The 24,345-nt window shown below is 38.9% G+C and overlaps 1 protein-coding gene across 4 annotated transcripts in view; it reads left to right on the top strand.

Annotated features, from left to right (window-relative positions):
* SPPL2B (signal peptide peptidase like 2B) overlaps window positions 1-22,498 on the top strand; it is a 31,296-nt gene extending 8,798 nt beyond the window's left edge. For 3 of the 4 annotated variants that reach the window (XM_071452084.1, XM_071452083.1, XM_071452082.1), the window contains 13 exons: window positions 1,430-1,612; window positions 2,311-2,400; window positions 2,755-2,894; window positions 3,722-3,864; window positions 4,688-4,784; window positions 4,941-5,057; window positions 6,536-6,617; window positions 7,434-7,508; window positions 7,642-7,704; window positions 9,042-9,141; window positions 10,099-10,176; window positions 12,385-12,545; window positions 13,519-22,498. In XM_071452084.1, coding sequence (XP_071308185.1) covers window positions 1,430-1,612; window positions 2,311-2,400; window positions 2,755-2,894; window positions 3,722-3,864; window positions 4,688-4,784; window positions 4,941-5,057; window positions 6,536-6,617; window positions 7,434-7,508; window positions 7,642-7,704; window positions 9,042-9,141; window positions 10,099-10,176; window positions 12,385-12,545; window positions 13,519-13,806 — 1,617 coding nt within the window. In that variant the 3' untranslated portion in view covers window positions 13,807-22,498. Of the gene's footprint in view, window positions 1-1,429; window positions 1,613-2,310; window positions 2,401-2,754; window positions 2,895-3,721; window positions 3,865-4,687; window positions 4,785-4,940; window positions 5,058-6,535; window positions 6,618-7,433; window positions 7,509-7,641; window positions 7,705-9,041; window positions 9,142-10,098; window positions 10,177-12,384; window positions 12,614-13,518 lie in introns of all 4 variants that reach the window. The other variant, XM_071452085.1, reaches the window with a different exon arrangement.
* The last annotated feature ends 1,847 nt before the right edge of the window (window positions 22,499-24,345 follow it).

The raw sequence follows: 24,345 nt of genomic DNA on the forward strand, positions 1-24,345 counted from the left end.
ATTAGTCCCTAGATACATCAATAGTTGTCTTTGCCTTGTATAGACTCAGCTAATAAACTCTTGCAGTTGCCCTGACTGTGTAATGTGAATCAGCACATGCATGACTGACGGTGGTACTTGTGAGACTGTACTCTAGACACCTTGTTTAAATCAGTCTCCTATAATTTCACTAGATTCATATCTCAGTAGCTCTGCAGGAGCCAGTACAGTCCAGAATAGCTTGCACAGGCTTGGTAGAGTATGCTATATCCCTTGCCTGTCCCTGTCTCCTTCCTTGGTTCTTTCCTGCTTTTCTTTTCTTTCACATTCTTGCTCCTCCTCCTTCAGTCCTCCAGCAGTACAGTTCATTCACTGAGGCCATGCAGTGCAGCACTCTGAGCTCACTCTGCATTTGTGTTGTGCTCTGTGCTCTGAGTCTTGCCTGGCCAGGAAGTGTGGGTTGGAGCATTTCACTGTCTCCAGAGGTCAGGCTGGAGACAGCAGTTTTCTGAATAAGGTGGAAGCTCCTGACAATCTGACACTTCCCTTCCCCTCCTAAAACTGTAGAGTTCATTACACAGGTATTGTATGTTGTGTACCTGTGGATTTTTAATACAAACTGTTCCATTTTTTCAGGTTAAAACTTTACCTTGACTCTACTCAAATCTGACAGCTCACCTCAGCAAGGGCTGAGACCTGCTTCTCTTAGCACAGCTTGGTTGTTTGGTAGATAATTGCAGTTTTCTGGTAACTTGCAAATAGAACTGGTCAAAGATGCTGGTGGTTGTTTAGATTTTGCAAGGAACAACTCATGCCAGTGTTATTTCTAAAACCTTGAAGTGTCTTTGGGATGTTCTTGTTGAAACACACCAGATTAGATGCCTTTGGGTCTGAGGAAGGGCAAAATTAAGGAATTGGGCCAGGCTTGCAATGTCTCTGGATCACAAGTGGTGAGAGAAGTAGCTTAGAATCCAGTATTCAAGTACTTGGGATGCAAAATCTCAGGTCACTGGATACAGTAGGTTTCAAGATGGAAGTTTATTCCATATGCTTCTGTACTTTTCCCCAGCCTGTGTTTTAGTTTCTAGCTATTCATACTCTCCATCATCCCAGCCTGCCATTCTGCTATACAAGCAAAGATAAAACCTTGCTGTACTCCTCCCACATCCTGGCCATGTGCATCAGAACAGCAACAATGCTGAAGAAAATAGATGCAAGTGAAGGTCATATTTTATTACCAGCAGAATTCTGTACAATAAGGTGAAACAAGGCAGGTCCCTACATAATAGAGAAGACTGCATTGTTTCAGCTTTCATTTTGTTCTGAGAATAGTCTACCACTCCATTACTGGAAGGTTTTAAATTACTCTTTAGAGACTCTGGCTTCTGCTCTTGACTTCTTTTATTATTTTATGTTATATATATGTATTTAACTAATTTCTTTTTTTCAGTCACTCCTGCAACTGCAGGATCAGACAGCATCTGTTTTGTGTTCTCCTTCTGATGTACCTCATGGGGGATTTAATAATCAAATCCCCATGGTGATGCGAGGAAATTGCACCTTCTATGAGAAAGTGAGGCTTGCTCAGATAAATGGGGCCCGTGGGCTGCTGATTGTTAGTAGAGAGAGACTGGTAAGTTGCTTTTTATCTTCCTATGCTGCTGATACTCCTCTGATGCTAGATATTGTCTTGTCTTTGGTGCACATTGCTGGTATTTGATGTTCCTCTTTAAAGTAAATAATGCATGTGTGTTCCTGCATGTACATATGTTGCATAGTTATGTGTGGAAACCATACATCTGATGGAAGAATGAATGAAACAAGAATCCTCATTTCAGCAGGAAGGGTTGGCAGCTCATGTGAAATTCAGGTTAAGGGCTCAGGATTATCCTTGTTCCAAATGAAACTGGAGTCAAAGGATGAGGTTGGTTTGTGACTCCATCATACTACCACACTGAATCTAGTGCTTTAGATTCAGCTGGAGCAGCCACAGCATGTATTTTGTAAAATTGGTAGTTTTGAAAATAAAATTAGTAGGTTTGAGTCCTGGTCAATACTAGAGGCATACATCAGTCATAAACCTGTGACCCTGATGTGCAAAAAAACTGCTTGAAATTTGGTTGCTTCATTTTGCTGTTACAGTCTTATATTACTTCTGTTTTACTGGGAGCAGGCATATATTTTGACTTTTGAGTGTTTGCTGTCATTAAGTTCCCTTCTAGAGTATTTTTCAAATTAGCCAGAACAGAATTTGCAACTTTAACACTTTTGAACCAGTAGAAGTATTTGCAGAAATAAACATATTCTTACCTGGTCTGAACTGTCTTTCAGGTTCCTCCTGGAGGTAATAGGAGCCAGTATGAAGAGATTGATATTCCTGTGGCACTGCTTAGCTATACTGATATGTTAGATATTGGCAAGGTAAACTCGATACTAAAAGCTCTCATTTATATTATCTCATGTAAATGAGTCACTGCTCAACAGTATTAAGTCCACCTTAAGAGCTTTGAATATGTAGAGAGTGTATTCATGAAGATTGCATTATTGTGTTTTGGAAAAAAAAAATCTCTTGGGAGGTTATTTCTCATCTTTGGAATAAAATCAAAGTACAGCCTGGTGCTGGAAATAAATATCACTAATAGAAGAGCCAATAGATGGCTCTTATGTGTTTATACTAAAGCCTGATTCTGAGGTTGCTTAGTGAAAATTAAGTAAGTGAACCTTTGCTAAGGTGGATTTTTGGATGTCCTTCCTAACTTGTAGTTACCTCCACAGAGCTTTGGCAGCTCAGTGAAAGGAGCAATGTATGCACCAAATGAACCTGTGCTGGACTACAACATGGTGATTATCTTTGTCATGGCCGTGGGGACTGTTGCAATTGGAGGCTACTGGGCAGGAAGCAGAGATGTGAAAAAGTGAGTAACTAAATGCAATATACCAGTTTTCCTGTAGTTTTCACAGAACAAAAAAAAAAAGGTGGTGTTTATGTAGGCATCACCTGGCAGCTCTGCTAGTGAGGTTAGGAGACTCTAGGGAAAAGGCTGATGTCATGTTTAAAAGGCCCTTTTGGTGTGATGTTCAAAAGGCCTTGCATTGGTTTGGTCACTGTAGGAAATCATTAGAGTTTAAATTGCATGTAGATTTTTTTAGGATTTTGCCATGTTAAAAGACCAAAATTTTGAAAAGCTCAGAAAGAAAATTATTAAGTAATAGGCTTCCCTTTTGCAAAAATTCACCACATAAATGCTTTGTAAAAAAATAATAAAATTTGCTTTTACTGGTATAGGGCAAACCAAATTGATTGGATGGCTAATATATGCTATGTTTGTTACCAACTTTTAAATGAAGTTTTATGGTTACTTTTTGGCAGCAAGTGGGATTGGGAGAAGGTGGTCATTGTCCCACACTAATTTTAACATTTATTTTGTATACACAACCTGATTCAAGGATTTCTTCTGAAGTTAACAAATTATTCTGTGGTAGTTTTCAAGATTCAGTTGAGTTTTTAGCAAATGAAATAGTTCTCTAGATAAGTTAACACAGCAGTTACTGGTTTATGCATTTGTGTTACAGCTGATGTTCATACCTCCATGGAAAATATGGTGTCCCACTGACTTGAGTGGGAATCAAAGCAGGCATTGGTGTTGTTTCAACCCCTTGTGGTTTTTTGCTGAAGATTCAGTGTCCTTGTGTATTTTGTTGCAGAAGGAATGAATTGATGGTAGCCATGTTACTCTTTCAGGAGATACATGAAGCACAAGCGCGATGATGGGGCAGAGAAACATGATGATGAAACAGTGGATGTGACTCCCATAATGATCTGTGTGTTTGTAGTGATGTGCTGCTCAATGCTCGTCCTCCTTTATTTCTTCTATGACCACTTAGGTACTCTTAAGGTTGTATTTGTATTGATACATCTTCAATATCACAAGGCTGACATCGTTCAATGTACACTTTATTGTGAAAATAATAATGAAACATCTCTCTTCTGTCATGTGTCTTCATCCCAATATGATTTAAAATACTGTAAGAAAACTTACTGAGTAGATTTCTAATCCTTCTTTTTGTGAGGTCGATCATAAAGCTTCTTTCAAATGTTAAAGACTATTAAGTAGATAGAGACTTAGTATTTTCCACCTTTTATTTTTGTTAAAGGTGTTCTCAGACCTATTCTTTCTCTCTATTATTGTTCAGTTTGAAGTCAAGACAAGGATCATTTTTTTATCTTTATAAAGATTATCATTTTCTACTGATCACTTATCAGATTGACAAAACATGAGAGCCTAATGCTTCTTCATATTTTTGAGGAAGTAGCGAAACATGCATCCCATCTGTATTGATTCATTTTGCTACTTAGTGACTTTAATAGTTCTTATAATGCTCCTGTGTACTCATAAAGAGAAGATAAATGCTTCACCATAGGTTGCTTTTGAGGCTTATGACTTACTTAAAGAAGATTAGGATAGAGGTTTTTTACTTTAAGTAGGTATTGCATAAAGTGCACCTGAGTAAAAGGAGCTAGAATTAGATACTTAAAGAGCACAAATCTAATCAATCATTTGAAGTCTCTGTATTTATCTTTCACTGTTGAAATGCAAGCCTTATTTCTCATTTAGTCTTACTGACTGACTGTTCTTTATTCAGTCAGGATATGCAAAAAGCATTTCTTGCCTTATCCTACTTGGACTTAATACTTTTTTCCCCTCAGTCTATGTTATAATAGGAATATTCTGCCTGGCTGCCTCGATTGGTCTTTACAGCTGTCTGTCTCCCTTTGTAAGAAGATTCCCCTTTGGAAAGTGTAGGTATGTGGCAAATTTCAAACTTTTAATAGGGAAACATAGATTTTTATACTGTTGGGTAGGTGTGGGGTTTAAAAGGTGGTTTCATGCTTCAAAGTGTTGATAAAGGAAGAGGCTATATACATTAACAATTGTAGCTTTGGTGTGATTCTTTTTCAGAATCCCAGACAACAACTTGCCATATTTTCACAAGCGTCCCCAGGTCCGGATGTTGCTCTTGGCAGTATTTTGTATCTCTGTCAGCGTAGTCTGGGGAATCTTCAGAAATGAAGATCAGTAAGTGATCTGTGCTAAATTTTTTTCTGTGCTAAAAATTGTAATACACTTTATAGTATAAATAACTGACATCCACAGAAGTCTACATATATCCAGAAATTAGGAATGACAGGAAAAAAAAATAAAGACATGCAGAAATTCTTAGTTGTTCCTTATGTACTTCATTTTTTTCTTGTTCATTTAAATTACAGAAAACTGTCTCTTGTTAAGCTTGAATTTCTCTTAGTCTCAGTCAATATTCTGATCTTTGACTTAAGACAGCTTTTCAGAAGTGGTATGGAAAGTTGGACACAAGTTGTCTAACTTATTTCTTAATAAGAATAAGAACTGGTAAGATTGTCAGATCTTTACTTTCTCTCAGCTTTCTTGTACAAGTCAGTAATTCTCTACAACCAGAGTTGCTGTAGTACCTAATTGTAGCAGGTTCTTACCACTTTTGTTAGAGGTGGATCTTTTACAGTGTTGTGTTTTTGTTTGTGTTTGGGATTTTTTACCTCTTACCTCACTCCCAGATATTCCAGTTTTCCCATATATACAGGTTGTGTTCATCTTCTTGGTTCATCTGTTGGGGGTTCAGTATTGGAACTGAAATGCTGGCTGTGTTTCTGTTGATGATATCAAAGATGTCTGACTTGTGCTTTGAATGCATGTCAGTGCTTATGTGGGATCTGTGTTCTGTGTGGACCAATCAATGACAGAACTCAAATCCAGGAATCATCAACTCTGAAAGACCCTTTAGAGAGATAAGTGTCAGACTGAGGAGTACAGCAGTACTGTAGAAATGTTCCAAAATATTTAGGACTAGGAAATCCATTTTCTGCATCAGAGCTGAAGTGGGCCTGAGTGTTTCCTGCAAGAGCTCCATCAGCAAGTACACATGTATTGATCCAACAGCACCATCTGTCATTGTACCTAGACCATAGCAATTTTTGGGAAACCTTAGTGTTGTTTTTGTCAGATCCTGCTTGTCTTTAACCCTAGCAGTTGAGAGTAAAGCAAAGAGCACTTCTATACTCAACTTGCAAAACACAATTGAAAACCAGGCCCAGCTGTAAATTTGCCTCAGCACACAAGGGTGCACACCAAGATACAGGACAAAGGACCCCAGCACTTCCCATTTTGGTATCCCCTGACCTCATTCAGCCAGTTTTCAGTCCACCTCACTGCTCATTCAGCTAGTACTTCCTCAGTTTCTCTGTGAGGATTTTATGGAAGATTGTCAGTGGAAAGCCTTACTGAAGTCTAGATAGACAATCACACAGGTCTTCCCTCATCTCCCAGGCATTTCTTTGTGGAAGGTTATCAGGTTGATGAAAAACAACTTCCCATTTGGAAACTCATGCTGACAACGATGTCAATTTCAAGCAAGTACTTTGAATAAAAGGGTTTTTTCTTTGTCTCTTGTCCCTTAGTGAGGACAAGGCTTGGTCTGTTTTTCCTGCTGTTTCCTGCAAAAATGTTACTTTTCTCTCTTTAAGGTGGGCCTGGGTTCTGCAAGATGCTTTAGGAATTGCTTTCTGTCTTTACATGTTGAAAACAATTCGCCTGCCTACATTTAAGGTATGAAAGTTAAACAGAAGTTATAGACTTTCAGAAGAAAGTTAAAGAGAAGTTTGCATGTATATGTTTGAAGAGGAGTCACTTAAAATGGAGTATATTGTCTTGGAAATGCAACCCCATTCATATGTCATCATGGAAAAAAGGGATGCAATGAGTATAATGAAGACCCAGAAGTGGCATATGATTGTTCTGTAGATTCTGTTGAGTGTTGACTAGTAAATCACACACCACCTCTTTATTTATGTATTTGGTATTTGGGTATTTTGTTGGGGGGGGGGGGGGGGGGTGTCCTGGTTTGATTGTTTTGATTTTGTTTTTCAAATTGACATACAACTAATGCATCAATCTAGTGGGTTTTTTTCCAAATCTTTCTGACCTTAGTCAGTATCCTAAGACAAAAATTAATATTAGTCATTTATTTGCCCCTTAAGCAGCTCTTCAAACTCTTGTTTCAAATTATCTTCACCTATAAGTTTGTACAGACTGACAGTAAATGGTATATAGTGTTTCAAGCTATGCCTGGCATCTTCCAGTGCAGAGCTGCTTCATATTTCCCAGCAAACTGCAGTGGCACCATTTTCAGATTTTACACGATAAAGAATTTTGGGCAATAACATGTAATTTTGTGGTTTATTATATATGGTGCATGCAAAACTCTATTCCTTTATCTAAAATATTTAGGAATTAAGAAAAATACATTACTGACTTGTTTTAGTCTTTGCAAGCTTTTTCTTTTAATAGCCTTCTAATTATTAATTCTTTGCTGTTTGCCAATGCATTGTATGTAAATACTAAATATCTTGTCTCTTCCTTCAGGGTTGTACCTTACTCCTCCTGGTTCTTTTTGTGTATGATGTATTCTTTGTATTTATCACACCTTTTCTAACAAAGGTAAGTAAGGTGCTTCTCTATTGCCTGCTGCCCACAGAGCAAAGTGTAATGACTTGTTTCTCTGTGTGTTCCTAAATGATCCCAGAGCTGCTGAGTGAAGTGCTCATTTACAATTTTCCCATTTTTTCTTTAGACTGGGGAGAGTATAATGGTGGAGGTCGCTGCAGGCCCATCTGATTCTGCCACTCATGAAAAGGTACTGCATGTTGTCTGAAAATCTGGCACTAGCTTTCAGCTATTACCCTTTTAACTTCTCTAAAATTCAAGACCACAAAGCTGAAATGAAGATGTCAGTCTGAAAAGAACTTATTATGGGAATAAGTGCTCCTGAATGTTTATTCTGGAGGGGCAAAGCAGACTTGTAGTGGCTCATCACACCAGCTTTGGTTTTCCTTTATCTTTTTTTGACAGGGTTTCAATGTAAGAAAGCTGGTTAGCTCAGCTTCACACAAACATGACCACATCTGTAAATATTAACTTGTTGCTAATTAAGCATGAGCATCTTTTCCTAAAGAGATAAAACATATAATCAGTCTGTCTCTTCCCCCTCCTTCCCTTTTTTGACATTTGCTTTATGAAAAGCTGAGGCTGTAGGTAAAAGAGAGAAACACAGATTGGAGACAGAAGAAAACAGAAGTCAGTGTTCAGTGGGTTTTCACCGTTGGACAGCAGCCAATTGCATGAACACCTTACAAGATGTGCTGACTCAGGGAGGAAAGTATGTGAGATATAGGAGATAGTGAGATTTAGTGAACAAAACAAAAAAACTAATCAGTAGGAAAACCTAGTTATGTTATTTTAAGGATTAATTTGATCTATTTCAGCAATGAATGTAATAGTGTCATGTGGGAAAGTAGCAAGGAAAATAGTTGTTTGCAGGATGTGGATCAATCCATACAGTCCATACTAATTTCTTTGACTTCTTTTGTTCTTCTCTCCTGTACCCCTTTAGTACCCCTTTGGATTCAACATTATGTCATGAAAGTATAAGTATATAAAATTATTTTGGCACTAATATAAGAAAAAAAAAAAAAAAGAAAGTTTCTTTAATGTACTGTAATAAAGAAAATACAGGTTTGCAATGGACCGTGGCATACTGTGCCTCACATTGCAATTTATGTAATAAATAGGAACACAGGGAAGAGTCTTTAAAGTGATTTGAAAAATGACTTTTTAAAATTATTCATGCCTTGGTCTTCTGAGACTTTTATTGCACCCAGGTGAATGAACTATATAAATTATTATTTCCTATGCATGTAGCAACTTACCTAAATTTTGCACATACCTGCAGCTAAAGCAGAGTTGATACCCAATTGTATATGAAAACTTTGAAGTTAACCTAGTATTTAGAAAGTATTTCATTGCTCCCATCTTAAATGCATTTTGTTAGTTATCAGTAATATTGTATGTAATGAATGTATAAAAAGATCCATTTGATGTATTTGAAACTTGCACTTTGAGTACAACAGAAACAAGTTCTGGTAGGTAGTGTCACTGTGCTTTTCATCAGACATGTGTCTCTCTCATTCCAAGCTCCCAATGGTCCTGAAGGTTCCACGACTGAATTCCTCACCATTGGCTCTATGTGACAGGCCTTTTTCTCTCCTAGGATTTGGAGACATTTTAGTTCCAGGTATTGTTTAGCATGTTAAGAATTTTACATGTTGCATTGTCATATTAGTTTATTCTTCTTGTACTCCTGCTTCAAGTGGTAGGTTTGATTTTACTACTGTAAACCTGATAAGTTTTCAAGTATAGGGTTTTTTTGTGCACTGTTCACTTTTTCAACAAGAAAAATGCACATTAATCTCATGGTTCACTTTCACATGCAGTGATGTCAAGAAATGTAGAGAAATTGAAGGAATAGATTTAGCAACTGATTCTATACTATAAAGCATCTTTGATAGTGTGGTGATAGAGGAAATTATTTGTCCATTTGCACACGGATTAAGTACGGATGCCTGACCACTCAAAACTTCCTAACTGTTAGTCACACTACACCCAGTATTTCTGCCACACTTTATCTCAAATTTGATTTTAGATTGTATGTAGAACTATACCTGGCATCACTGCAGATGAAAGAATTATGCACCTTCTGGCTTTCAGATTTCTTCTGCAAAATAATTTGTTTACTTTCTTGTATTTTGGGAAATATGAACTCTGTCATGCCCATTAGTCTCCCGTCCTCCCCCCAACCTGAAGCAGGCATAGTCATTAACCATAAAATTCTACTGTCTTCAGTACCAGCTCGAAGGGCTGAACTTACTCTTGCTCTTGTCGTGAACACTGTATTTTTGCAAATGTTTAGTAGGGATGAGATTACATTTTTATCTATGATCTGCATGTTTGTAGCTGTGTATTTTACTTTTGGACTGCTTCCAATACATGGGGCTTGTACCATCAGATAACTGGTTTGTAAATTGTGCAGCCTCCTGGATATATTGTCATGGTGCTTATACACAGGGTGCCAAGGAAGTTTTTCGGGAAAAAAATGTTCTTGCAAGTTCTTAGCTGGTTTGATGGTTTTATTTTTATCATGAAGTGTGTGACTAGGTTGAAAGCATATTGTAACTGTTCTTTCTTTTCCTAGGCTTACTGGTAGCCTATTGCCATAGATTTGATATTCAGGTGCAGTCATCCAGAGTCTATTTTGTAGCCTGCACAATAGGTATGTACCACAGTGCCACCTGAACACAAGACCTACAGGAGTGGCTCCCTCTAAAAGCATGTCATCAGTCTTGCATGGCATATTTGGGGCTTTTATCCTGTTCCTCCTTTTATTATTAAACAGAAACATTTAGCAAAGTGCTTTCAAGGCTAGGTCTTCCATCACCAAACTAGCTGATGTTGCTTTTCTGAGCTGTTTTGCCTGCCTTACGTAAGGGGAGCTCTTGTTACCATGGCTGCCAAGGGTCTCAATCTACCCCTTGTAATTACACTGTTTTTACATGTGCTCAGCTACTCATCGAGGTTTCTTGATTCATGAATCTTTGAGTTTATTGTGCATGAGAATTCAGGTTCAGGGATATCATCCTTTGACTTTGTTCTTAATTTCTTGTGTATTCTTAAAATCCATAACCTATGATTTAGGGAATTTTATTATGATGACTATAACACCTCTAGATAAGTTTTCTTTAGTTGTAAAATCCAAGGAATTATGTGCCATGAACATAAATACTACTGATGAATAGGATCTGACAGATTCCTGTTGTCTTTCTTACAATGTACTTCTGCTAGCAAAGACTTCTAATGCTTGCAGTGAATTTCATGAGAAATTGTCATTAACAACTTCTTTAGAAATTCTTTTGGAAAAATATCCAGGTTCATGGACACTTCTAGCAGGGGTAGAGAGATGCTTTTATTGATGTTCCAAATCACTGTCTCATATATAGTAAAACAAAATTGTTGTCTTATCTGGTACTTTAAAAATATGTTTGCAGAAATCAGAAAATGTTGTATTGATAAAGAGGCAGCAGTGTGCTATTGCAGCACTGAGAATGAGCCACATACAGGGCTGAGTTAGCAAGATGTAGTCAGCAGTTATTTGAGGAGTGATTATTCCTCAAAATTTGTCACTTAAGACTGAGTTAAGCAGGATCCCTGGTGCCAGACAGACATTGACATGCTGGAGTAAATCCAGTGGAGACCGTCAGGATGGATGAAGACTGGAGCACACGGGTGTAAAAAGAAGAGAAGGCAAAAAGGAGATTCTGTTGCTTCCCACAGCTGCCTAATAGGAGACTGCAGAGAGGACAGAGAGGCTTTTCCTACAGGTGTGAGGCAATGGACTTAAATCGTTATAAGAAACAATAAGAAATAATTATATATACGGAACTCTCAATAATAACAGAATATGCCCCTGCCCAAAAAGCATTTTCAAGAGCTGTAAAAAGTTATTGATTATTCTAATCACAGCCCTCTGAGATCATCAAGTCCAGCCAGGCCCCCAGGACTGCCAAGCCCACCTCTAACCATATCCCCAGATGCAAAATCCATACATCTTTTAAATCCCTGCAGAGATAGGTACTCCATCACTGCTCTGGGCAGCTGTGCCAGGACTGGAAAACCTTTTTGGAGAGGAAGCTCTCCCTAATATCCTAAACCTCCCCTGGCAGAACTTGAGGCCATTTCGTCTTCTCCTGTCCCTTGTTCCCTGGGAGCCCACCTGGCTGCACCCTCCTGTCAGGGAGTTGTGGAGAGTGAGGAGGTCCCCCTGAGCCTCCTTTTCTCCAGGCTGAGCTCCTTCCCAGCTCCCTCAGCTGCTTCTCTCAGACCCTTCCCCAACTCTGTTCTCTTCTCTGGACAGCCCCTCAATGTCTTTCTTGACTTTCTGAAGAAAAATCTGGATCTGAAGAAAAAGTTGGATTAACTTCATTGTCTTGAAAATGTAATTGAAAATAATTACATTATGAGATCCAACCTACTTCTCTTCTACTAAATAAATTTTGCCACATTTATGCAGAAATTAAATAGAAAGTAATAAAAACATATAACCTAGAGCAGGCTGGCTTTTTTTTTAGCTGTGTGGCAGGATAGGAAGAAACAGCTAAAGCCAACCCAAACAAGAAGCACATAATGGTCAGAATATTTGTCTGTATCTGCTGAGTTCATAAGTATAATATGATGCACAATATTTCATATACAGTATGGACTAGGCCAATCACACTACTTTCACATGTTATCAATAGAAAAACTGTAGTTGTCCATGTTTACATGGTGTAAATAATGCTAAAGAGGCCTGAAAACTTCTGGAGATGTTGTACATATTGCTTAAAAAAATAATCCAGTGAGAATGCTCCTTTAGCCAATTATTTAGTTGTGCTTGAGCAAAGCTATATCTGAATGACTGTGTTTTGCTGGGTTTGTTTTCTTCCAGCATATGGCATAGGCCTTCTTGTGACCTTTGTTGCCTTGGCACTGATGCAGATGGGCCAGCCTGCTCTCCTCTACCTGGTGCCCTGTACTCTCCTCACCAGCTTGGTGGTGGCCCTTTGGAGAAGGGAACTTGCCATGTTCTGGACGGGCAGCGGCTTTGCGGTGAATACCAGTTTGATATGAGTGTCTTCAGGAAATACTAATATTATAAAAACCTAACTAGAATTAAAGTTGAGTAAAATATTGCAGTATTATCACACAAACACAAAGATTTTTTGCTTGATTGTTTGCTTTTTTAAATAATTTTTTTGCCTCAGTAAGGTTTTCTGTTTTTTGCAATGTTTATGGCCACTTAAATCAGAGTAGTGAAAAGTAAAGTAGACCTTGTCCATCCTTGATTCTGCCAAAATGTTACTTGTTTGATCTCTCTTGAAAGTATCAGTAGTAGTAAAAGGTTATAATATTATATAAAATGTGGGGTTTAGTACTATATTAAATATACCCTTAAAATGCTTTCTTCTATTTTTTCATAGCATATTGTTTATGAAGGTGGAAATGTAGTTCAGTATTGTAAATTATCCCTTTGTTTCACTGTGCTCTAAGTGAAATTAACTTGATTCAAGAAGGAATAATTTCTATCATGCATTATTTTAGTTTTTGAATACTTACTAGAAGGCCAAATTTATGAAGCTGGAGGTTCCCCCAGTGAGTTTTATTTTATTATTCAACTATTTGTGATAACTTTCACAAGCTTCGGCTAGAGAAATTAATTTAATTGTTAGAGATCATCTGAAATGTTATGTAAAAGTTGTCAGTTCTTGTACAGTGATAGTAAAGGTGGGCAGAACTGGATAGTGGCCAAGGACCAAGTGCCTGTTGCTGCCTTATCAGCAGAGCACATCTGAAACTGGTAAGGAGCAATCACTCAGAAAGCAAATACTTTTCTGGAAGGAAAAATTCTCCTGGTGTCCTATAAAACACAAAGAAAGGATAACTGTATGCATCTGTCCACTGCTGGAGAATGATAACAGCGTTGATGGACCTTTAATGTTCCTCTTGTATGACCATTACCTTGGATAACTGGACACAATAGTTCTTGTTTTCCATCATTTTGACTGTGGTCTTCCATTTACAGAAAGACCTACCTCAGCCTCCTGTGGTGATAGCTCCTGTGAACTGCCCTCAGCTTCCCAAAGACAGCAGTGTGCCAGCCTCTCAGCAAGACACAGAGCAAATGACCAACCCCACCCTCCACGTGAAGGAGCTGCACGGCTCCGCCTCGGCTGAAGAGGAGCTGGCTGATACCAGCACAAAGACAGACCAGTCAGAAATCTCTGTGGCCCACAGTGAGGAACCAACTGCTCAGAATAAGGATGACCTTGAAAGCAAATGCCTAAATGCAGAACAAAACCAGTTGGAATAAGTGATGTGATAAGAACTCCTTAACTTTCCCTCACAAACATACATAAAACCAGTATGTATTTAGGACTGGTTTAGTAGGGTTTGCTTTCATTGAGGAACCTCACTAGGAGTCTGATCATCAAATCCAACAAGGAATGTTCTGTCTCCAGCTTTGGTACAGCTATATACTTAAAACACCTTTCTGAAATATGGTGCTCTCCAGGAGTTCTGATGTGTGGGTTTCAATGATCGCTGTTAGTGAATGCCTTTGACCATTTGTTCCCTTTGCATTAGAGCAGGGTGGCATCAAGAGTCCTTATTTACTCTCTGCTTGTATGGCTGTTTCACTGCTTCACCATGATGTAGGGTAACATGGAGGAAAAGCATTGAACAAGTCTGCTACAATGCTTACTTGAGAGAAATATGGTCTGGTTGTTTGTTTTTTGGTTTCTTTTTTGGGCACTTTCCCTATTGTCACCATTTACTTTACTTCTCCTGACTTGTCAAAGCCATTGATAAAAGGGAATGCATTATTATAAACTGACATTCAGGAAATGCAGATAATGGTTAAATTACCATTACTCCTAAAGGCTTTATGCTACCATGATGCATTAAATGCATCTCTTAAATTTTTGTCTTTGTTTTTACTTCTAGGAACCTGAGCTACCAGTCTAGTTTAAAAGGCAGGGTGAGTAGAGCTCCGGGAAGCTTTCTAGGCATTCATATGAACTCTAAGGGCTCTGATAATAAACAGGGCTGGTCACAGAATAATGCCTGGAAGCAAATGCATAATAGGAATGTTTAGAAATAAAATATAAGCCAAATAGGTGAAAAAACAATTAGGTAGTAGCACTATACTAAGCTTAACAGGCAGCATTTTCATTGGGAAAATGTTAAAGCGCAAATGTTCTTATGTTTGGGGCTTTGAGCTTCTATTTGTTCTTCATTCAAGGAATATAATTGTGATTTCTGATTCTGAAGAAAATAGTCTGATTTTTCATTCCCAACGGAGCACATATGGTGCTAGAGACAGGTGTGATTTAAAAGCTACTTGCTGCTCAGTAACTTACCAACTGCCTAAGTCATGTTTTGTCTTTGTCCCAAGAATAGCCAAAGCATCATCTGTCAGGTTCTGGAATGAACCTGGGAGCTCACTTATTATTTTGTCTTTCTTGCTACATTGTGAAGGAATTTGTGAATTTAAAAATTTTGGAGTGCAGCTGGTCTTACTTCATATTCCTGAAATTGTTTGTTTTCCTGTATAACATGATTGAGTCTTTTATGCATCAGCTTTTGTACATAGAAAGATGATGGGATTTGTGTATTACTTGTTCCATCTAAGTACATTTGGCTTTATCAGAGGAGTCTGTTCTGCACTTATGTTGCAATTCCAGAAAGCCTCAAACACTTCACACAAAAACTGAAATAGAAAATTGAAGTATTATAGGATCCTTGGATATGATTCCAGATTGCAAGGAAGAAATTCTCTCGAGTATTTGGGAGCCCAAAATGTAGTTCACAAAAGTATTGTTGCAGTGATGCATTCAGAGGCGTTGCTGTTGAATTGAGATTCTCCACTTGGCATGTTGAATTGGACTTGAAGGGCTCTCTTTTCAAGAATGTCAGTTAAATATCAGCCATTGTCTTTTTGGCTAGATCTTCCAAAATTTTGCCCTGTGCTTTTTGGATGAAAGCTTTCGTGGACAATGGTAGCATTCTTTCTCTAGAATTGAGCTGCTTTCTCTAAAACCACACTCTGGCTTCAGAGTTTTACCAGCTTCTGCTTAAAGCTTTGAACCTTGTCTGATAGGATGATTAATGAAGTTTCTTGGAAGGCTCCCTGGGTCCAATGGCCAACACAATGTTTAATTTACAAATTGCCCTAATGGAAGATAGTACTAAAGCAATCTGCTTTTCAGTCTTCTCTTTAATGGACCCTTACTTTGGCCAGCAGTAACCTGAACCAGTTATTACTAATAAAAAGCAACAGAAACATTTTACTGAAAACTTCAATTAGCTGGATTATGCCTTAAGTCTTTGTGTAAGTATGGTTATTATTAAATTAAGAAAGCAATCTTGTGTTTAAATAATGAGCTTGACAAATAGCAAGGTAAATTGGAGACTGACTCAAAGTTCTATTGGTTTTTGCCTTGATCATCTCTTAGTCAGAATGTTGTTTGGAGTAGCTTTCTACATATTTAAAAGCCAGTAGCTTTCTGATGATGAAGCATTAGGTATTATCATCTACTTGAAAGTGTACTTTCACATTTGTTCTCCTGTGTGGTTAGGAAACAGTTTATTTCAGATTATTCATAGCTCAGTTAAAACAGAAGAACTGGTCACACTGAACTAGGCATTTCACAGTTGTATTCTGGACATTCTGCTTCACCTCAGGTTTTGAGGAATTTCCATCTATTTTTAAGTGTAATTTTTTTCTCTCCCAAACAACAAAGAATGCAGGAAAAAAAATCCCAATTTCTTCTCAGTGCAGTACCTCCAGTTAAAGCATGTGAAGTGGTAACAATTTACAGACCTTGACTATCTCAGTACTGTACAAATCAGGTGACCCTGGTGCTCCAGTTTGGCTGTGACTGTTTGGACCCTGATCCTTGGGCAGATCAATCCCTTCCATCAAACAGCAATGATGGGTTTTTTTTATCTTTAAAAAACTTCCCTCTCCAGCTTAATTTAAAACTTAATGTTGTATAGGAAAATATGCCTATCAGTTCAATGTGACTGACTCTGATTTTATTTGATGATTTCCGATACACATTCCACACCAAACTTGAGTTTTAATATTTAAAGTAATTAAAGTAATATTAATGTTAAAAATAATGTTGATAGGCTTCTTGTTTATGTCTTTCACATACTAAGCCTTATCCATCTAGAAATTCGGTAAGGGTTCTGTTCCTGAGAACTTGTATGTGTTCAGGGGAAGCACTTCTTTTAGTCAAAAAAAAAAACAAAACCCCAAACAAAACACAAAAACCCCAGTAACAATCAACACCACTAAAACAAAAATCCATTTGAGAAAATTTGACTCTTTGGACCACATAATGAGGGTCAGATTCCTTCCTCAGGTGTTTGTTTTGGTCTGTTCCCTGCTGAAGAACTGCCCAAATGCAGCTGAAGGTAGTGGAATATGAAAGACTACTGAGGATGACAAGAGAAAAGTATCTCAAACCCTCTTTAAATTTTGCAGATTTTCTTGTCAGAAATGAAGAGCATTTTAAATGAAATATATAAAAAAGAAACAAAAGAATGGATTTGAAAATATATTCTATGTTTATCAGTGGCACTAAAATAAAAGTGCATCCACATATATAAGAATTACACTTGGAAAAATATTAATGTTTTCTCTAAACTTGGGCAGATGCCAGACAACAGAAAATCTGCTGCACAGCCTATTTTCCAAAAGATTTATTAACATACTTCATAGAAAACTTCATTTAGAAAACTGTTTCCATATTTCTTGAACATTTTCCATGGTCTTGGATAATTGGTCAAGCTTTTCCTTCAGAGGATGATGCTCTTTCCTTACAGTACCCCTCAATATGGCTCTTGTTAAGAATGTCTTGACAGTATTTTTCAGCCATGCACATTTCAGTGTTTCAGCTTTGATTTTTGCCTTCCAGCTGCATTGTTCCAACTGGGAACAGATCATGACTACCATGGTAGTGCCTGTTGACTTCTGAGTATGCTGGAAAGTGGTGCTGACATTAATGAATGCTGCAGTCATTAATGAATTTATCTGCCTCGGGGAGATGCTGTGAATTTACCTGCAGCTCTTTAAAAAAGCCAATATTGGATGTTTGAGAACAGTGTTGCCTTGAAGTCAAAGCTCATGTGCGCTGTTTTAGTGCAAGATCCAGTGCTTTTGTTCTTGTCTTTAGCCCCTGTAGTAGTGGCTTTGTATGTGTTTCTGGTTTGTTGCACTACACAGGCTGTATAGGATGTAAAGCCCATGATACTTCTTTTTAACAGCAGCTTCATCGATTGTCCATGAGCAAACCAGAGTATTTTGTACATGCTCTCATCATTTGGTGTGTTATTTGTAGTGTACTGAGGCTGAGTATGCTGGCCAAGCAGCAGTGTATACAACTAATGATTATCAACACTTGGCACATAGCACATTGACACAGATGTGAAATACAGACATACCAGTAGATCCAAATACACATCCAAGGCCTGCAAAGATGGTGCTTTTTTCCATGACAAGTATTATCTCTGATATTTTAAAAAGAATGTAGGGCTGTGTCTTCAGGCGGATGAGGACAGGAACTATATTCAGAGGTCCAGAAAACATCATCAACAAGGAACAATTAATCTTTAGGTATTTTAATCTTGCATGTGGTTTCCTAGCTGGGGCAAGACATGAAGAACAGAGCTGCACTAACAGCTTTCCAGTTTAGGTTTTTGCCAGTGGTGCTGGGTAGGGTGGAGAAAGGGAAAAAACCTGAAGATTACTCAGAAAGCATGAGGAGACACTGAACAAGAAAGGCAGTGGAAGAGTTTACTACAAAGAGATCTAAGGGCATGATAAATACCCAAAAATCTGAAAGGCTGGTGCAAATTGAGAAAACAGTTTGTCAAGTAGGGATGACATTAGAATTAATAGACTTAATAAGGAAATTTTGGTGCTGGCGGTAGGAAAAATCCAGGAGTGGCTGACAGGTGCGGGGCTCAGCCGGACAGGGCAGTGCCCAGTGCATGAGCTCCCTTGGTTCTGCCAGGAGAGAACTGAACCACACCAACCAGAGTCATTTCGTGCCACTGGCAGGTGTGGCCAGCCAACAAGCCCTCTCCTCCCTGTCGAGATACAGTCTGAGGGTCAGGATTCCTGGTTTTAATGAAGTTATAGCATGAACTTCATCCCAGAGTACTCCGTTTATATTCATGAATGCGGTCAGGGTGTTCTGTACCAGCTATGATGGACAGTTCAGCTCTTGTGAGACAAAGACTGCATTTTCTGCTACTTAAAAGTGATAAATCTTCTGGAAAGCACATCAATTTTAGTCTTTTTTGTCTATGTTTAATTTGTTGAATTGCTTCTGGCAGCCTGGAACATTTTCAGAACAAGACAGCTTTGTGTGCTACCAGAAGCTTCCTTTGCCCAGTGGCATAAAAGAATTTTCTTTTCACTTATCCTCTCTATCATCTCTATCAATGATGTGCTCTTCTGTGAGGGTTCCACCTTCTCCAGTTTTGCAGTTAAATATTCAGATTATGTGGAATAAAAATGGCATTTTGCGATCTGTAGATTAGTGATAGGTGATGAATAATGTGTTTAAATTGGATTTTCTTGAATTGGGAACTAGTGTACTGTACACAATAATCTATAATTTCAGGAACTAGCAGAGGACTTAACTTCATGTGATGCAGGGGCTCAGGCTTGGTTCTGTTTGCCAGAAGCTGTTGGTGGGTCCAGCAGCCAGGGGTTACAGGTGCACAGGCTGCTGCAATTATTTGGAGCTACCTTCCTTAGGTGAAGGTGGCGTTACAGTTTTATCCAATTATCTCATAATATTTTTCTGCATGTCAGCATGCAAGTTTAGCTCCAGATGGCAAACTTCATCCAGGTGTTTGTCTCTGAAAAATTCTGAGATTATCTGCTAGCTAGATTTTTTTTGCTTAAGAACTGCTTCCTGCTGACAGACATGCATTGTATGTTGTGAACTGACTTTGAGTGTTTCATGTAAATATTGGTCAGCTGAAAATATGCAGGGACATGCTTTCAAAGTAAACCAGCTCATCACCAGCTTATGCCCCATCCCTGGAAGTTCAAAGCTAGGTTGGATGTAGCCCTGAGCAACCTGAATCTAGTGGATGGCATCCCTGCCCATGGCAGGGGCTGGAATGAGATGATCTTAAAGGTCCCTTCGAACCCAAAGACCATTTTGTGATTCTAAGATTCTGTCATGACTCCTAAAAAATTTGATGGCGTGGGCTGGTAGGAGCCCTGCAGTAGCCAACACCTCATAGTCAAGTGCTGCTGAAAGATCTCCAGCCCTGAGAATGTGGCACTTGGCATGAGCAGCACCACCCTGTTGTGCAGCAAGGGTTCCCAGAGCCTGACCCTGGGGTAGGGCTGCACACAAGAGTCCTATCTGATGTTTTCAATACACTAACTTCTTTCTTGAGCCAGAGGTTTGGAATGGATAGAAATAGCTCTTTTCTTCTGAAACATATGTCTGTAGTCAAGAAATTGCCATAAAGCTGCCCCTTCTCCACTGTGGATTCAAGCCTTGAGCACTGGGATGGTGGGGAGCTGGTGCTGTTTGAGGAGTACAGTCCTTCACATGCATTCCCCAGCAAGGAACCAGAAGAGAATTTTATTGTTCTGCTCTGACTGAAGTTGTTCTGATTTATGTTGAAGAAAAACTTCAAAATAGTGGTTCAGGTTTAGTTTGACAAAGTAAAAAACAACCCATAGTGGCACAGTTTAATTTGGTTTGGATCATAATCTACTTTTTTCATAATCAGTAGTGGACACTACAAAAAATGTTTATCAGAGATTTTACAGCAGACCCTAAGCTGGCAGGAAGCCTGTGTGGGAAGCAGTCTGCTCTGATGGCCAGTTAGTGCTGTGCTTGGCCTGTGCTGGGATGAGCATGTCACCAATTTGTCTTCTGCTCATTCTTTGCCATTTGTCTCCTCCAGCAACCTTTTGACTCTCTTTGAGAGTCCCACAGCCAGCACCGGTTGTGGGAGAGCAAGAAGGAATCTCTGTGTCACAGAGCACTCCTGGTGCTGTAGGAAAGGCATGAAATGGAATTGGACCACTCTTCTCAGCCTGGGGCCTGGGCCACATGCTGCATTCCTCACGGGGCTGAACACACAAAACCTTGATCCTAAAGCCACTGATAGGAACTATGAGCTCTGGTACTTTCAGCCTAGGAACACAGGAAAGCAAAACCTAAGAAAAATCTGAATTTACAGCCCTGCCCATGGATGCTCTGTTCATTGCTGACCATGTTCCTTCAAGGCTGGAGGAACTGGGGTCTGATAGACTTCCAGCAAGCCACGAGCCCCCTGTGACCCCTGCTGGTGTTACTTTACTAAAACTGAATCAGAAGTGCTTTGGATGTGGATTGGTGGGAAGCTGGAAGCAAAAATTTCAAGCAGTATAAAGATGATTTAGAAGCTAAGACCCATTTGGATGCTTGACAGTAGCTGCTTTTAGAGAGTAAGTTGATTCTTGGAGATAACATTATCAGTCTTAAATGTCTGGTGTCTTTGTGGAAAGACTTTGTAATGGTGTTCAAATAGTAGTATGTAGGATAGTATATGAAGAGTGCAACCTAAAAGATTGTTAAATTTAGCACTTGCAAATGCATCTGTTTACCTCTACATATGTACGCATGAAGAATAAACTTTAAGCTCATTTCAGGTACTGAAGGAAAGATTTTCTCTTGATCCAATGTGTTACATGTTTTTGCTGTTGTAAGATCTTCTATGCAGCTTGGCCCCTTAATAATTAAAAAAAAAAAAAAATAGAAAAAAAAAAACCACATTAAAAAATACCCCCTCCCTCCATAAAAAGAACAGCTAAGGAAGTTGGCCAGTGTGGGAGACTGGTATGAAAACTTACTTGGAGTATTTTTCCTGCAAAAAAATTTTCAAACCCACAAGCTATGGAAATGAAGTGCAGATGGGACATAAAGAATGAGGAATTTAGTTGTTTGTAAGGATGTAGTCAGTGATGCTGATACAATGAATGCCATTCCCTGAGTCCCTGGTTCCTATCTTGTATCTCCTTTACCTCATCAGTCAGTCTGTCAATGGCATACACCACGTGGATCAGTCCCACAGCTGTAGCTGATTGTGGGGTTGTTGATTCCCCATGGGAAGAGGGTCCCTCTCCCCTAACTCAGGCTACTACTTGGTGACTTGCAAAATTGTGCATATTGCATGATATCTGCAAGGATAGGTAAATCAGTAATTCTGTGACTTTTGTCTATGATACAAGTATCTTCTATCTATGGTACCAAGATATTTTTTTCTGCTGTTAATGTTTGCAAGTAGTATGAAGTACAGACTGTGTCACCTCATGGATCCCTTCCTGTGCTGACACTAGGAGAGAGCCATTGCAAAAACCAAGGGAAAAAGCAAGTTTGTTCCTAAGTAGTAAAAAAACATTTTTGGCAAACATTTCTGTTTTTCCAAAACTGTAGGTCTTACCATAGTACATGCATCTGATTTTCAGTTCAGTCTGGGTGGCCTTTTCCCACCCTATGTCTGTATGGATCTTTATGGTTTTGATATCAGCCCTCCCTCTGGCTGAATTACAGCCTTCTATCCAATTGCACAGCACATCATTATATATATATATTTTTTATATGTAAATACATTGTAATACATAGGATTTCCAGTGACCAGATGTAGATTAACTTTCCTTCTGTGATGTAACATGGGAAAAAACCTATTTCAAAATTAATGAGGATGGCAGAATCTTAAGACAAACAGATGGGAAATATCCCAAGGGTTTCTGCAGAGTGAATTTTCTATGGAATAAGGAAGCCTGATTCGGGCATATATAGATACAATGAAAGAAAGCAAACTCGAAATTGACTGGTCAGCTAGTCAAATTGCAGGCATTTAGTTTTTTCTTTCTGTTTTGCTTTTAAAAAACACTGGAATTTCATTTAGTCTGTTTTAGTTTAAAACTGTAAAAAATTTCTAAAAGTGTAAAATAAAGTTACCTAATTTTTGAACTGAGTTTTGCTATTTTATATCAACCTTAAGTTTGAAACTTTTTTTTTTTTTGTTTGTTCTGGGATGTGATAAAATGTGGGTTGGAATTTAAAGTTCATTGTGTGCAGCTCCCACCATGAGCTGGATTAAACTTGCTCAATACCAGAAACAGTGTTTGACATCCCCACATGGTCCACACAAGTAATTTCTTTCCCCGACTTTTGTAACCCTGACAGAATTCCAGAACAGTTTGGGTTAGAAGGACCATAAAACCCATCCCATCCCATCCCAGACACGCCCCGGTCCAGCCTGGCCTTGGGCACTTCCAGGGATCCAGGGGCAGCCCCAGCTGCTCTGGGCACCCTGTGCCAGGGCCTCCCCAGCCATTTAAAGTTGTGTGATCACTTGTACTGATAAATTGGGCTTGTTTTGACTACTCTGTTGCATGTTGAAGTGCTATTGCTTGGGAAGGGAGGTGTTTCCTAACAGTCCCTTTTTCTTAAAAAATGCTGAATATCTACTGAATTACAAGGCAAGTCACGGGTGTATCCAGGAACAGTACAAACTGACAGCAGGTACAATTCCACCCTGTGTTTCTGCTTAGCATGTCCTGCGTTTCACTTGTAAATACACAATACACCTGAGAAGAGGGAAATTGATAAATTTCTTGTGATATCTGACTCTAAAAAGCAACAACAAAACCAACCAAACAAACAGAAAGAAAACTACACACACACACAAAAAAAAATCCAATCCACTAAAAAAATCCAGCTGCAGCAAGACAGCCTTTCTATCTGGACTCTCACTGGGAACCAAGAGACAGCTGCTTCCATTCAGAAAAGGCAGGTTCAAAACCAGAAAGACCGGGTTCATTTTAAATAGAGGGTAGTAAATACTAAGATATAATCTGGCCACAAAGCTCATCCTAAAGTATTGTAAACCTCAGCAGATATTATCTGAAACAGTGCCTGGTGTTCTAGATTTAGATGTACATCTGCAAAATTGTGTGACCTTTATATTCTTGTACTTGGTTATTCCTGTATCTTTTGAATAGACAAGGACAAGGATAGAGCATTTGTTATTTCAGGTTTTGTGGGTTTGGGTTGGTTTGGGTTGGTTTGGGGAGCAGGTTGTTGCTTTTTGGTGGTTTTTTTTTGTTTGGTTTTTTTTTTGTTTGTTTTTTTGGTTTTTTTTTGCTTTTTTTCCCCTCCTTTTTTTTCTCCTTTCTTTTTTCCCAGGGGGATATTTGATTTGGTTTTTTTTTTTTGCAAAAACCCATATTATAGGTCTTGACACAAAGAAATGCTCTAATGGGGAATGGCACCATTCCAACAGGAGCTGTTGACTGAACTGCTGCTCTGCTGAACAATTGTGGTGGAGCCCACAGTCCTTCCCACAGTGACACAAATGCAGATCCATCACTAGCAAAGATCTTGACATTCTAAGCCCCCCCTGACTGTGCATTTGCTAAAGATTTGTCCTACGTGACCATTTCTGCATCTGCAGGGACAGTTTGTGTGGAGTATTCACAGGCATTTTATCTCTATACACCTTGCTGAGTTTTGCAGCAAAAACCCCACAGGCATCTCAGGAAGGAGGGGCTGAATTCTCCACATTCTGCACCCAGGATGATGGCTCAGTTAAGTACAGGGATTGCCCTATGCACAGGAGCTGCCTGAAGCTCGGTTTCAGGGCATACTGAAATTCCCACCTGGAGAGCTCCTGTGCCAACTGCTGAAATACATTTTTGAGAATGTATTCAGTCAATTACCAAATTTCAAATCAGCTCATTGCCTCACTTGTGCAGGTGATTAACTGGGGAGTTCCTGGACCACCTGGGGACCCTAGGACTTGGGTAAATCTGTCC

The sequence above is a fragment of the Agelaius tricolor genome, unplaced genomic scaffold (assembly GCF_023055355.1).
Source record: "Agelaius tricolor isolate 1412-34295 unplaced genomic scaffold, bAgeTri1.0.p SCAF_33, whole genome shotgun sequence".
Taxonomy (NCBI): domain Eukaryota; kingdom Metazoa; phylum Chordata; class Aves; order Passeriformes; family Icteridae; genus Agelaius; species Agelaius tricolor.